The following is a 13,653-nucleotide window of genomic DNA, read 5'->3' on the forward strand; positions in this document are numbered from 1 at the left end:
ACGGCTTACAGACGCTCTGCAGCGAGCTGTGTGCGTCAAAGCGACAAAACGCCATCGCGGCAGTTAGCGCGAAACACGTTATCGCTCAGCTTTGACGTGACATGCATGGACGTGACAAACGTTAAACTTTACGCGGTTATTATTAAAAAACGATGCGAGATATCGCTAAATGGAAAAGGACTTTTTCGTTCCTCTCGCTTAGCTAGACATATTTAACTTTTAACTTTAATAAGTTAATGTAATTCATTAACTTAATTTTTATCGAATTGTTTAATTAACTTTTAACGTGCACTTAGTTAATTTATGAATCATTAACTTTAAAATTAATTAGTTAAGAGAAATTAATTTACACAATCCTGAAAGAAAGAATGACTTGAATGTATTGTAGAAAAAAGAAAGAAGACAAAGGAAAGGAGAGGAGAGAGGGAGAGAGGAGGAGAGAATAAGCAGGAAGAGAATGAAAAAAGGATAGAATGCGAAGGGTGATGGGTGATAAGAGGAAAGAACAGAATGGAAGAACTGAAGATGGAGAAGAAAGAGGGAGGAAAAGAGAGAATTTATTTAATATAGCATTTTATCTCCTTAAAGAGAAAAACAAAATAAAACTTGTAAATCTAACATAAGAACGTTTATGTAAAAACACAAGATCATATTAAAAATTTGTTTTCATTAAATATTATAATCTTCTTTAATATGCCAGGTACAAACAAGATTTATGTTATAAATACATCTAAATTAATTATCAATTTAGCAGAAGAAGCAGGTGAAGAATAATTGCGACAAAGTATTTTGAGTTCATAGTAATGGCATCCGTGTATTTTTGCAGTGTTTCAAATACTATGTGCAACATTATTTGTTTATTGTAATTTTATTGTGTTGTATTGTTATTCAATTGTAAAAAATTTCAACTAAATTAATGTTTTAGATTGTACACAATTACATTGTTTACACTACTGTTGTTGTCATTGTTGTAGTTAGACCTTTTGGTTTAATCATCATTAATGCACGTTTCAGAGTATAATCCCAACCTCTCCAGCGGAACCATACGATACCTTGAACAATATAATTCCTTTATTTATTATCATAAATTAAGAACTTCATTATCAACCTAGATAGCCAAACCTACGGATAAAATCACATAGCAGATCCATAGCCTACAATACCCGCATTAAGCTCGTGTTCTATAGACAGCGTCTGTCGAAATAACCTTATGACAAGTTGGCAACAAAAATGGCTATTCCTGTCGCTAACCATAATGTTATTTCAACAGACACTGTCCACAGAATACGAGCCTAATGCGGACACAGTAGGCTATGGATCTGTGGGATTTTGTTATCCGCAGACTGGATATCTAGATATCTGCAGATATCGAAATATTTATTTCGAGTTATTCCTCGCCTTTGATGTCCAACATAGCAACGGCGAATAGTTTTTCATAATGTTGTAAGGAAAACTTAATTTGATGATTTTGAAATTTCCAAAAGTCGTAAGTTAATAAAAGTCAAGGCGCTATTGTAACAATATATTCTTGAGACTAAATAAAGCAAGAAAGTCTAGTATCACTTTTTTCCGACAAATAGTTAGCGAGATATTGTAAATTAAAAATTGAAAACGTTATCAAGTTTTTCTCAAATATCTAAAAAAATAAATAAAAAAATGTTTTAGACAAAAATTGCTCAAATTAATTGATAGAAAAAAACAGTAATAAAAAATAAGAGTTCCCATTTAAAAAACGCAAATTGACCTCTAAATGACCTTGAAGATCATGGTCAAGGTCAAATTCAAGATCACAATCAAGTCCGTTACTCGATTTTCTACAGCTTTTGTATTTAAAGTTTTTCATGAAAACTTGATCCTGCAAAGTTATTCGGGGGTTCCGGTATCTTTAAGACACCCTGTATAAATATCTTTCTTGTTTAAGAATGGAACGCAAAAATTTTTTAGAGTATCTTTTTTGACATTATTCTGACGTTACAACTATGATAACATAAAAACCCTAGAAGCCTTAATCTATATTTAATTCTATATTTTCATTTACTTTTGTCAACTACTGCAAAGGTAAGTTTCCTTGACAACATTTACTTCAAAAAATTATAGGCATACCTTGCCGTGCGGTAAGATCCTGTGGATCGTTCAGATAAAGGCCATTCAAACCACGTCCACAAGACTTCCACCACCAGCCACCTTTAAGCATCGAAGCACAGTTTAACGATGATCTATCGTTATCTCTGAAAAGTATAAATATCTCATATAATTTTATATTCGAAGAAAATCTTGCAATATTTATTATGTCATTATCATAATATATATTTATTGTAATATTATATTAAAAATATATATTTATTGTAATATCAGATATCAGACTTGATGCATACGTAAATATTTTTACCTATTATATGTGGAAAACGGACTGTTGTTTGATCCGTACCAAGGATCATTTAATGAATCTCCAGCATTTCCTTCATAACCGTCTATTTCCAATTTGTAATATTCTCCTTCTGAATAAATCTTGAAATGTGAATATTGAGCATACCTATATTAAAACGTTATAGTTATAATATCGAATATTCTCAATTAATTCAAACATATTCGTGTAGTCTGCCGTCAAATTGTAAAGTATAAAATTAAATATATTTATTATTAATATTCTTGGTAATTATGCAGATAGGGACCGCCTCCCAATTTCAATGATATTGATATATGTTATCAAGGTCATTATCTTGAATAATATTATGAAAGTTTTAGCCCTCGCTCATTGTTTATTACAAAGTTATTAATAAAAAAAACTGTTCTAAACTAAATTATAATTATAATTATAATAATTTTTCGACACAATGTATAATATAATATATATAGTAAGCAGTATATGTACGAACAAAGCTTCTCCCCTTGTACCCCTCTCCTTTCAAAAACTAACTCAACCTAATCCAATTTCTACTATTTTAATAATTGTAATATTTCTTCATATAAATAATTATATGTTAAATAGTACGAAGAAATATTATACAGTCAATAACAGCAGAGGTTGGATTAGTTTTAAAATGGAGAAGGAGTACAGAGGAAACAGTGGAGCCTCTACCCTAATCATATATATACCATTTATCATATTTTAATGTATATAATGTAAATGATATAAGTATAATAATAATAATATATAAAATATTACAAAAATAAATAAATGACAGTTTCATTAGATAGTGCATACATTTATATTAATTTTATTCTTTGTTTACTTATATTTTTACTTATGGGATACATAATTGTCATTATTCCAAAGAAAGCATCTAATCATTCTTCCATATCAATCATTAATCAAATATTAACTGTATAACGAACTATTTTGTACTATTTTCATCTTTCCTAGTACTCATTTAAAATTGCAAAAAATATCAACAATATAGAAAAAGGTAAGCAGAAACATAGAAAAAAGATAAACAGAAATGAACTCAGCAAACACTGTAACAAGCATAGTATTTATGGTATTATAAAATTACATATTATTCATTATATTTCTTTTGTTAATAACTTTGTTATAAATAAGCACGGCTAAAATTTTCACAACATTATTCACGGTAATGATCTTGTTAACATATCTTAATATCATTGAAATCGGAAAGTGTGATCCTTGTTTCTGCATATAATTACCATATTCTTTAATAACAGTTCGAATAATATACAACACTAAAATATCACAGTAATTAATCTATATTTTACATATATACCTTTTGTTACCTTCGAAGTCTTCAAGTTCAACTCTGAGCATATAATCTTCGTTATTTGTCAACATATATATGTTTTCATTGCCTAACCAAAATTCTTTAGCAGGATCTCCAAATCCATTTTTATAATCCGCCCAGTCTCTATTAAAATTTTCTCTTGGTTCTCCAAAATCATCTCTTCTTTGAATAACCTTCAAGTAAAAAATTAATTATAAATAAAGAAAACATGTATATTGGGTGAGTATATCCATGCTCGTTTTTTTCAATAATAAGTTATTTGGTGATTTAGTGTACAAAAGACTTTATCTAATCGACCAAATATTTTCTATTATTCTCTATAATCTTTTTTCAACGTTTTAACAACATATAGATGCCACGGTCGTTAAATATATATAGTTTCTCATAAAGAACCTTGAAAGGAATTTTCTAAGTTTCCAAAGATAAAAAATTATTTCCATTTTCAAACTGTTCTGTAATGACAGGAACAAGTAATAGTCTGATGGTGCAATGTCAAAAGAATATGGGAAATGCAATAAAAATTCAGCTTTCCCGTGACTTGTGCTGTGTCTGCATTTAAACGTAAGGTCTGATGTTATCGCGATAAAAGACGACACCTTTCCAATTGGCCGAAATTAAGTGTTTTTTTGGATTGTTGTATTTAAATTATTCAAAATGTTGACAGTACTTGTTGGATTTAATCATTTCATTAACGAGGTACAATTCAAAAAAGATTATATCTTTACAATCCTACTAATAGATAATATCATCTTCTGAGGATGCAAACCAAATTTTAGCATAGGCTAACCAAGTTCATCCTTTTTCTCTTTCTCATTCCTCTTTCTCTTCAAGTCCGTTTATATTGAACATTATTATATAAGATCCATTTTTCATTGTTAGTCACTAATCGATTTAGAAACAGATCCTTCTTTAGTCGGCCGAATAAAGAAATTGTTGCGAAAACTGAGTCAATTTTGTTCCTTTCAGTGAGAATATATGGTTCTATAATAATTATAATTATTAAAATATGGTTCTAGACATTAAGTTTTAGATTGTACTTAATCTTTTCTAAGTGTTGAAATATTGTCGATTTATCAACGTTTAACTTTCTTGCAACTCTTCTTCTTCTTTTATTAAAATTCGTGGATATTAACTCACAAATGATAGTAATCCACTAAATTACTCACAATATTATTATTAATTAAAAGCCATTCGGATCATAGCTTATTTTCCAAATGAAAATTACCGTCAAAATTTTGAAAACTATTTTTTATAGTTCTTATGGGTGGCGCACTGTCTTATAATAATAAACTTTCTAAATGTTTTTTACTGCAGATTCAACTTTTACGCCTATTCTAAATTCATAAAATGTAATATACTAAAAATATTAAAATCTTTCTTCATTTATATTCGATAATTTTTCTCACAAATGAAATGCAATCAACATGAATCAATTCCATGTTTATATGATAACTGAAAATGTGACCTTTTTAATAATATATAATATATAAACTTTACTGCATAATATGGCCACTGTGCAATACCCATAACGATATCTATTGAAATAGGACACGAATTTTTGCACTCACCCAATACATGATGATAACATGTTTATGCAAACACTACCACATTTATTTGATCTCAATGTCTCAATTTTTCAACAAATATCACATATCGTATTTGATGGTAACATAACATAACATACTCACTGTCCAACCACCATCGGCGATTTCCTGTTCGCAATAGACTTTAAGGAACCAATATGTCGTGCCACGTATTTGAAGATAATAAACTCCATTATCTCTCATTCCAGCGTTTAATAAATCCACGCAAGAATAACCCTAAATGAATAATATACTTTATACAGTAACAGTACAAAATTGAGACATATAGATATTATCGAAATATTTTATTTTATTTAAAATAAATTCACATGACAGAATAAAAAAATTCATCGAAATATCTTAAGCAATTAAAAGTGATATATATAAAGGAACTATGCAGATAATCCAAATACCTTAACATCTTTGTAGTTGACTAATATATCGTTTGTAAAGCTGGAATTCGCTAGACTCGGTTTGTTCTTCACACTCGGGAAGATGACTCCGCGATTTCTACTATTAGGTCTGGGGGTACTGGACAACGTCGCCATCATAGGAGTTGTGGAACTAGTAGGATTATTTGAAGGCGAAGCGACTGATGACATTGACGTCGTTGTTGACAAAGGCGGTGTGGCGGTGGGCAGCATAGATGTTGTGGGTACCTCCGTTGCAAAATCTTCTGTTACACTGATATATCTTAAAATAAAAAAAATTACTCATTACATTTCTCCGATTACTATAAAATTGGATATTATATTTAATAAATATTAAAGAAAATATCAAAAGCAAACTATTGTAAATGTGGCAACTTCTACGTCATTTATAATCAGTTTGAGACGCTTATGCATTATTTAGCTGAATACTTGAAGTTTAAACTCCAACCTGCTTGGATCGTATTCGACAAGTCGATCGATCGTTGGATCCAGTAATAATTCGGCTGGTATTGGGCGTTGTGAAAGAGTGGCTACATCATCTTCTTGCTTCCTTAAACGACTTTCGACGCCCTCTAAATTTTCGATGATCTTATTTGTTTTTGATCTTAAATCTGCATGAATCTCGTTAATTGCTCTTTCCTGTCTTTGTGTTTGAGTAAGTAATTCGTCGGACTTTGGTAATAGATCGTCCACTGAGTTTTTAGTCCCCATCTAACATTGCGATTGTATGTAAAAATTATTATAAATATAAATTATTATAGATATATACGTTGATTATCACATGCTTTGCTCGTCTTACTCGATACTTACTACTACATTCCACACCTCATCCATTTTTTCAGAAACAGTAAGCATCGGATATATTTGTTCAACGAGACGATCGATTTTACTCTGCTTTATCGGAGCTTCGGTTGTTGTCAAGTTAAGAATTTGTCGATCGCTTCCGGAATTTTTATCAACGATAGCCTCATGCACGTCGGAAAGCATATTATAAACTGCTCCGAGATTGTCGGACACCAAATTCATATGAAACTGAAGTTTCCGGTCCATACTACCTGTTGCCTGCCTAAGATTCTCGATTTCGATCGTCATATGATTCATTACTTCGTTACTCATAGCTTTAGTAATCTCAATTACGCTCATACTAACAGGCTTCTTTTCACTTGCCTCAGCATTTATATCGTCATTTTGTAAGAAATTATTGTCAAGTTGATTTTTAAGATTAATTAGTTTATGATCGATATCGGAAACCTTCTGATCCAAAGATACTAATTTTTCGCCTAATGTTTCTGGTGGAGTGCGTTCGTTACGATCATGATGAATCACTCGTATCCTCGGAACTGTAATATAAAGACAATGTAACATAGGATGATTTCAAGAATAAAAAAGGCGCACTACAAATTGCAGATTTATTAGTATAGTAAATTAACGAATTCGAAATATATTTTGCATGTTTCAATGGCTTCTAAGTAAATGTCCTAATCAAGTAAACTCATCTTGAAAATATATTAATAAGTTAATAATATACAACTTAAGCAAAATATACAAAGTTAATTTTGTTAAAAAATATGAACATTTAGGGTTTTAATTGTATATTTCTTTTCTAATTTATAAAAAAATTTTAATTTATTTATAATAGTTTATTAGAAATGACTGAAGTATCATTTAGTGGTCTAAAAGTTTAATTTTACTTTTCCATTGATAGATTAGTTTTTCTAAAAGAAGCAAAAAATAACTGTGCAAATCTAATAAACAGACATTTAATATCAACTATCAATTTCTAAAATATCGACACATAATTGTTTGATCCCTATAGATATTTAACACTAGAAAGTTAATACTGTTAGTAATTTCTAGCCTCTCAATTACGAAACTCGTAGTAATCACAAGTATTTCAATATTTAAATTTATAACTAAAGAATTTTATAAAAAAGTGTCACTGATTAGTCAATAATAAATTACTTTTGCTCAGATGTTTTAATATTAGTAATTAATAATTTTGAGTGTTTAAATTATAACTCACTAGTACTTTACTAGTATTTTAGAGTAATTTAATAATGTTTCATATCAGTAATTTCAATGATTAATATCTAATGGCAGTGATTAATACTAGAATTTGTTACTTTGTAATATTTCTCATGCTAAAAATATTATTTAGGGAACTCACTTCCAATAATCTTGATCTTAAGATATATTATAGAATTCACCCTCCTAAATAGTCTTTGAAAGATCCTAGCTACCGCTCATTGTTTATTAGAAAGTTATTAACAAAAAAATTTCATAAATAAAGTATACTTTTCTAGCACAGTGTATATTAAAAATGATAAACAGTACTCATATACATGTATGTGCGCGAATACAGTACGCGAGAGAGGGTCTCCGCCTCTCCTTCTGTATTCCCTACCTGAAAAAATCTAATCTAACCTATCCTATGTATTTTCGTGTATATAATTTCTCTATGAAATACTTCAATGATTTACGTCAAACCAAATACGTTGTGAAACATTAAAATATCTCATTGAAAAACTATATATATTATAGGTAGGATAAATATATAATATATATAGGATAGGTTAAGTTAGATTAGATTTTTCGAATAAGGAACGGAGTCCTTAGCACATGCATATATCCTGTTCACTATTCTTAAAATGTATACTATGACGAAAAAATATACTTCATTTATAAAACCTTTTTCTTAATAACTTTTTAATAAACAATAAGCGATAAACCTTTTGAATCGAACTTCTTGAAAACTATTAAAAATTAGATGACTTCTATAATATATTTCAAAATCAAAATTGTTAGAAGTAGATCTCCTAAATAACAGATTTATCTTTCTTGTAATATACCATTTTTCGTTCTCCATACATCTTCAGAATATATTATGAGTCCATTTTCCACTTATTTGTCGAATGTTATAAATATATTCTAGAAATAACATTTATGATTTTATCAAAATAATTTAAACCTTATAATAAGAAAGTTAAGTATAAATCTCTTCATAATTATTATAAATTTTATATTTTGTGCTTTCTAAATTAATGTATTTGTTTTAGTTTATTATAATTTTACTTCAAAATCTGTAAGAATTCATAGAGTCACTGGTTCGTTAATATACATTATAACAATGTCCATCATATTTCGATTATTGTTACATTGTTTCTAATATTTATTGGCAAATTTTTGCAACTACAATGTTTTTTGAACCATACAAAAACAGATTATAAACATAAACCAAAAACAAATTATCAGAGGTCATTGGCATTCTTTATTAATTCCTGTTTAATCATTAATATTAAGTAATAACAGTAGACTAAAAAAAGTAGATAGAAACCATTAAGAAATGAAAAATAGTTTTTTATTATATAAATAAAGTAATCTCAAACAATAGTCTGTTTTATGTCATTTATTTTTGTATAATTTGTTGCAAACAGTATTTTGTAATCATTATTATAACAATTCATTAAAAAATGATTTAACTTTGTTCACATAATTATCCAAATGTTACTAATATGTACATATACAAGTATCCCAAAAGTAACGGACCACCTTAATAATTCTTCAGTATTGAAGTTTCAAGGAAAATGATCTGAATAAAAGTTGTAGGGATTTAAGTGAGCTACTTTATGATGATCTTGACTTTGACCTTGACCTCTATTTTCAAAGTTATTTGAAGGTCAATTTGCGTTTTTTAAATGGTAACCCTTATATTTTATTACTGTTTTTTTTCTACTAGTTAATTTGAACAACTTCTGTCTAAAACATTTTTTTATTTGTCTAATATTTTTTTTAGATATTTGAGGAAAACTTGATAACTTTTTCCATATTTAACTTACAATATCTCGCTAACTATTTGTCAGAAGAAAAAGTGGTACTAGACTTTCTTGCTTTATTTAGTCTCAAGAATATATTGTTACAATAGCGCCCTGATTTTTGTTAATTTAATGATTTTGAAATTTTCAAAAATCAGCAAGTTAACAAAAATCAGGACGCTATTGTAAAAATATATTCTTGAGACTAAATAAAGCAAAAAAGTGTAGTACCACTTTTTCTTCCGACAACTAGTTAGCGAGATATCGTAAGTTAAATATGGAAAAAGTTATCAAGTTTTCCTTCAATATCTAGAAAAATATTAGGCAAATGAAAAAATATTTTAGACAAAAGTTGTTCAAATTAATTGGTGGAAAAAGACGGTGTAATAAAAAATCACAGTTTCCATTTCAGATTTTTATGTTAATCTTGACTGGACTTTTCAAAGTTATCCCAAGGTCAAATTCATATCGTCAGTGAATAGATCCTTTGAAGCCCTTTTGTCTGAAATATTTTTCTCTAAAATGTTACGTTAACGAAAAAATCGGGTGACCCGGGTCTGAAACACCCGGTATATATACGTATGTATTGAATGATGGCAAGAATTCCCGTTTTAAATAGATATAATTAGGAGAGTATGGTAGCACTTAATTATTATGTGTACATATCGTACATTGGAAAAGTAACATATTCAATTGCCATTTGAGCGGAAAACTTATGTTTTGATCAAATTTACATTGTGAAAAAATTTTGAAACGAACAAAGGTGCATTTATAACATGTTATGCTTTATGTTCATTTTTCGAAAGAGTGTAACAGTTGGAACCGTTGTAAAAAAGCATTCAAGATATCTATTAGGCCTGCGCACCCGCAATTCGAATTATTGAGAAATGATTTGTAAAATGTACTCGTGATGATTTTTATTTTGATGACTAGCAACATTCTGGCAGATCATCCGGCATAGACAATGATATTGTACGCAATTTAGCGCAAAATAATTCACGAACTTTAACAGAAGTAACAGACTCAATATTGACAGATCGACCATATTTCGACATTAAAAAAAGAATGGATACCCTTTAAAGCTCGATATGGATGCCGCGTTTGTTAACCGAAGCAAAAAAATTGAATTAAGTTTCTACAGTTGTTTTCTCACTTGACCGACTAAGTAAAAAGTCGTTTTTGAATCGACTAATGATTAGCGATAAAAATGGATCTTATATAACAATGTTCAACGCAAATGTACTTGAAAACAAGCAAATGAGCGTGCAAAACTCATGACAAAAGCCAATCTTGCATTCTGAAAAGGTGATGCTTTCAGTTCGATGAGATTATAAATCAATTATTTACTTTAAGCTACTCCTCCTTGGCCAAACGATTCATTTTAATAAGCACTGTCAACATTAAACAGTTCATTAAATAGTTTAAAGATAGTAATCCAGGAGAAGCATCCAAAATTTTAATGGAAAAAAATCCGCATTTTCGGAAGCTGTCAAATACCACTTTTCTTTCTTTTTCACTGCAAAATCGAGGCTTTATGATCAAGATATCCATATGCTACCAGAACATTGGAAAAACATTGCAGAAAATGATGGCGCTTACATCATTGATCAATAAAAAAATTTTAGATGCCGAATTGTTTTTTGAGTTTTAATGAGAAATCGATTTGAGAAATTTGTTTGAGTTTTAATGAAAAATCGGATACGAACTTTTGCACTCATCCAATATATACTTATATACGTGTGCGCACGCGTGTGTGTATGTATATACACACACATATACTAACATATATTAACTGTCCCAACACTAGTATAATAGATAGTCGTAACTCCACTTATATGACCTTGGGCAAAGCCCACACCTTACCGTAAAAAACTTGATAACTTCAAAGTGGTTAACTCAAAGCGGATAAAATTATAGTGTTCTGAAAAGATCTTAAAAGAGGTTATAAGAATATATGACAATAAATAAGGAAGCTCATTTCTTTAAAAAAATTTAAGATGATTTTGGCCTAAGACTATTTTGACGATTTCATCCGAACCTGTCAACCTGACAAGGTTAGTAAATGCATTTTTCTAAACTTACAACTTTTATCTGAAATATCTTTTTTTTTATAAAATTTATACTTTCTAAGATATTTCGCCATCACGAAATTTTGTATACTCCCCTATGTATGTGTGTGTGTGTGTGTTTGTTTATATGTGCGATTACTGCAAACTTTTTAGTCATTTTTAATATTAAATTTCTATGAAAAGAACTGTCACTATTAACAATATGTTTATATTTATAATGTTCCAATATTTATTACAGCTTTTTATTTTATTAAAAACTTGTCATAACCAATGATATGTAAAACTTAAAACAAAAATACATGTTCAGGATAAATATAAAACCATATTAAATAATTTATTAAGAAAAGTATATTATTAAATTGTCACAAATTAGGGACATTGTCACTAATTAGGCGTTCATTTTAAGTTGATTAAATTTGACACAGTGACACAGTGTTGTATATGCTTGAAAAAAAAAAGCGAAAGTGGTTAGATAGAAAAGTACAATTAGCTGTGTTAAAAAAAAAGCTATGAAAAAACTTTACACATATCGCACGCTTATTACCTTCGGTATAACTTCCACTCTTATTTTCAGTAACTCTTGCCGCGTGAACGGCTTCCGATGACATAATCGGATATGCATTGAAGAGTTTCAGATCTAGCGTTCTCAGTTTCGTAATAACCGCATCCGTCTTGTCGATATTATCATTTACACGTGAATCTAGAGCTTCAACTCTTCTCATCAGATGCTCCACCGCCTTGTCTAAATTTTCAATTCGCTGTAGTTTGGATTCCAAAGTTGATACTATCACTTCAAAAACGTTGAAAAGATATTGTTCTCTATAACAAACGATGTACATTACCAACTTATCGTTTTAATGTTCCATCAGTATCGCTAATAGATTTATACAATACAAAAACAAAATAAATTGTTTATATCTCTTAATATTTCCCTAACTTTAACTTAACTTTAACTTACAAGAAATCATTTTTTTAATATTGAAAAATTTTCTAATTATCTAAACGATTTAATTTTAATTGAGAAATTTTCTAATTACCTAATCGATTTAATTTCAAACTAAGTAATAAATTTGACAACTACCAAAACTATATATTTCAAAAACGTTCTACAAGCATTTGTTCAAAACATTTTATACTCGATACCTAGAAACATTTCATGAATTAAAAATTCACACGAAAAACATTATTATAGAACATTTTATTTCCAATAAAAAAATATTTAAGAAACTATCATAAAAACGTTCTATTTATTTTACTATTATTTTTTTTAGGATAAAAAATATATTCTGCAGACTTTGCAAATAAATATATATATATATGATATTGCAATCTATTACATTACACTCCAGACAACATTATAACGTTTCAAAAACGTCCAAAAGACATCTTAAAATTCCAAAAATATCTTACAAATTCGTCAGAAAGACATTATGTGTCATTATGTCATTTTTCGTAAATGAATATATTGATTAAATTAAATTATATTACATATTTTGAACAATAATTCATGCAATATAAATTTAAGTGTTTGAAAAGAAAAGTTAAAGATATAGACAACGTAGATCATAATGCTTTAATTAGAAAAAAGAAATATTTTTTATTTAACTCTAGAAACATTTAAAAAATATTTTTTTTAATTTATAGCTTCAAAAGGAATTTTATTAAAATGTTTCTTGTTAGTCCTTTACGGTTATGAAATTACGTATGCATTTAAAAAATGTATGTGAAACTAACATGTGCTGCTTGGATAATAATTTACCACGTGCGGTTAACATGCACGGTTCGGTCATCGCTCCTAAAGATGTATGTCGTATTTAATGTCACATTAACATAGAAGTAATATCGTGTAACGTTTGCAAACTAAATGGAAAGTAAGCGATGTATTGGCAAACTTTGGAAGTATGATCGATTCATTTATGTAACGACGAATAGCATCTAACATACAACCGACCTCGTCGACCGATATCGTCTAGAGAAATTCGTCATATTACAATCCATATTGTGTTTCTATTTTTTGAGAA

At 28.8% G+C, this 13,653-nt stretch overlaps 1 protein-coding gene across 2 annotated transcripts in view; it reads right to left on the reverse strand.

Moving 5' to 3' along the window:
• Positions 1–453: 453 nt before the first annotated feature.
• The window catches only part of LOC105185797 (angiopoietin-4), a 15,894-nt gene continuing 2,694 nt past the window's right edge, over positions 454–13,653 (reverse strand). For both annotated transcript variants that reach the window (XM_025296849.1, XM_025296848.1), the window contains 9 exons: positions 12,177–12,451; positions 6,562–7,091; positions 6,200–6,462; positions 5,734–6,013; positions 5,426–5,557; positions 3,723–3,910; positions 2,390–2,533; positions 2,104–2,228; positions 454–1,052 (listed from right to left, as the gene is read on the reverse strand). In XM_025296849.1, the coding sequence (XP_025152634.1) occupies positions 946–1,052; positions 2,104–2,228; positions 2,390–2,533; positions 3,723–3,910; positions 5,426–5,557; positions 5,734–6,013; positions 6,200–6,462; positions 6,562–7,091; positions 12,177–12,354 (1,947 nt within the window). In that variant the 5' untranslated portion in view covers positions 12,355–12,451 and the 3' untranslated portion in view covers positions 454–945. The remainder of the gene's footprint in view (positions 1,053–2,103; positions 2,229–2,389; positions 2,534–3,722; positions 3,911–5,425; positions 5,558–5,733; positions 6,014–6,199; positions 6,463–6,561; positions 7,092–12,176; positions 12,452–13,653) is intronic.

This window comes from Harpegnathos saltator, unplaced genomic scaffold, assembly GCF_003227715.2.
Source record: "Harpegnathos saltator strain DR-91 unplaced genomic scaffold, Hsal_v8.6 scaffold160, whole genome shotgun sequence".
NCBI lineage: Eukaryota > Metazoa > Arthropoda > Insecta > Hymenoptera > Formicidae > Harpegnathos > Harpegnathos saltator.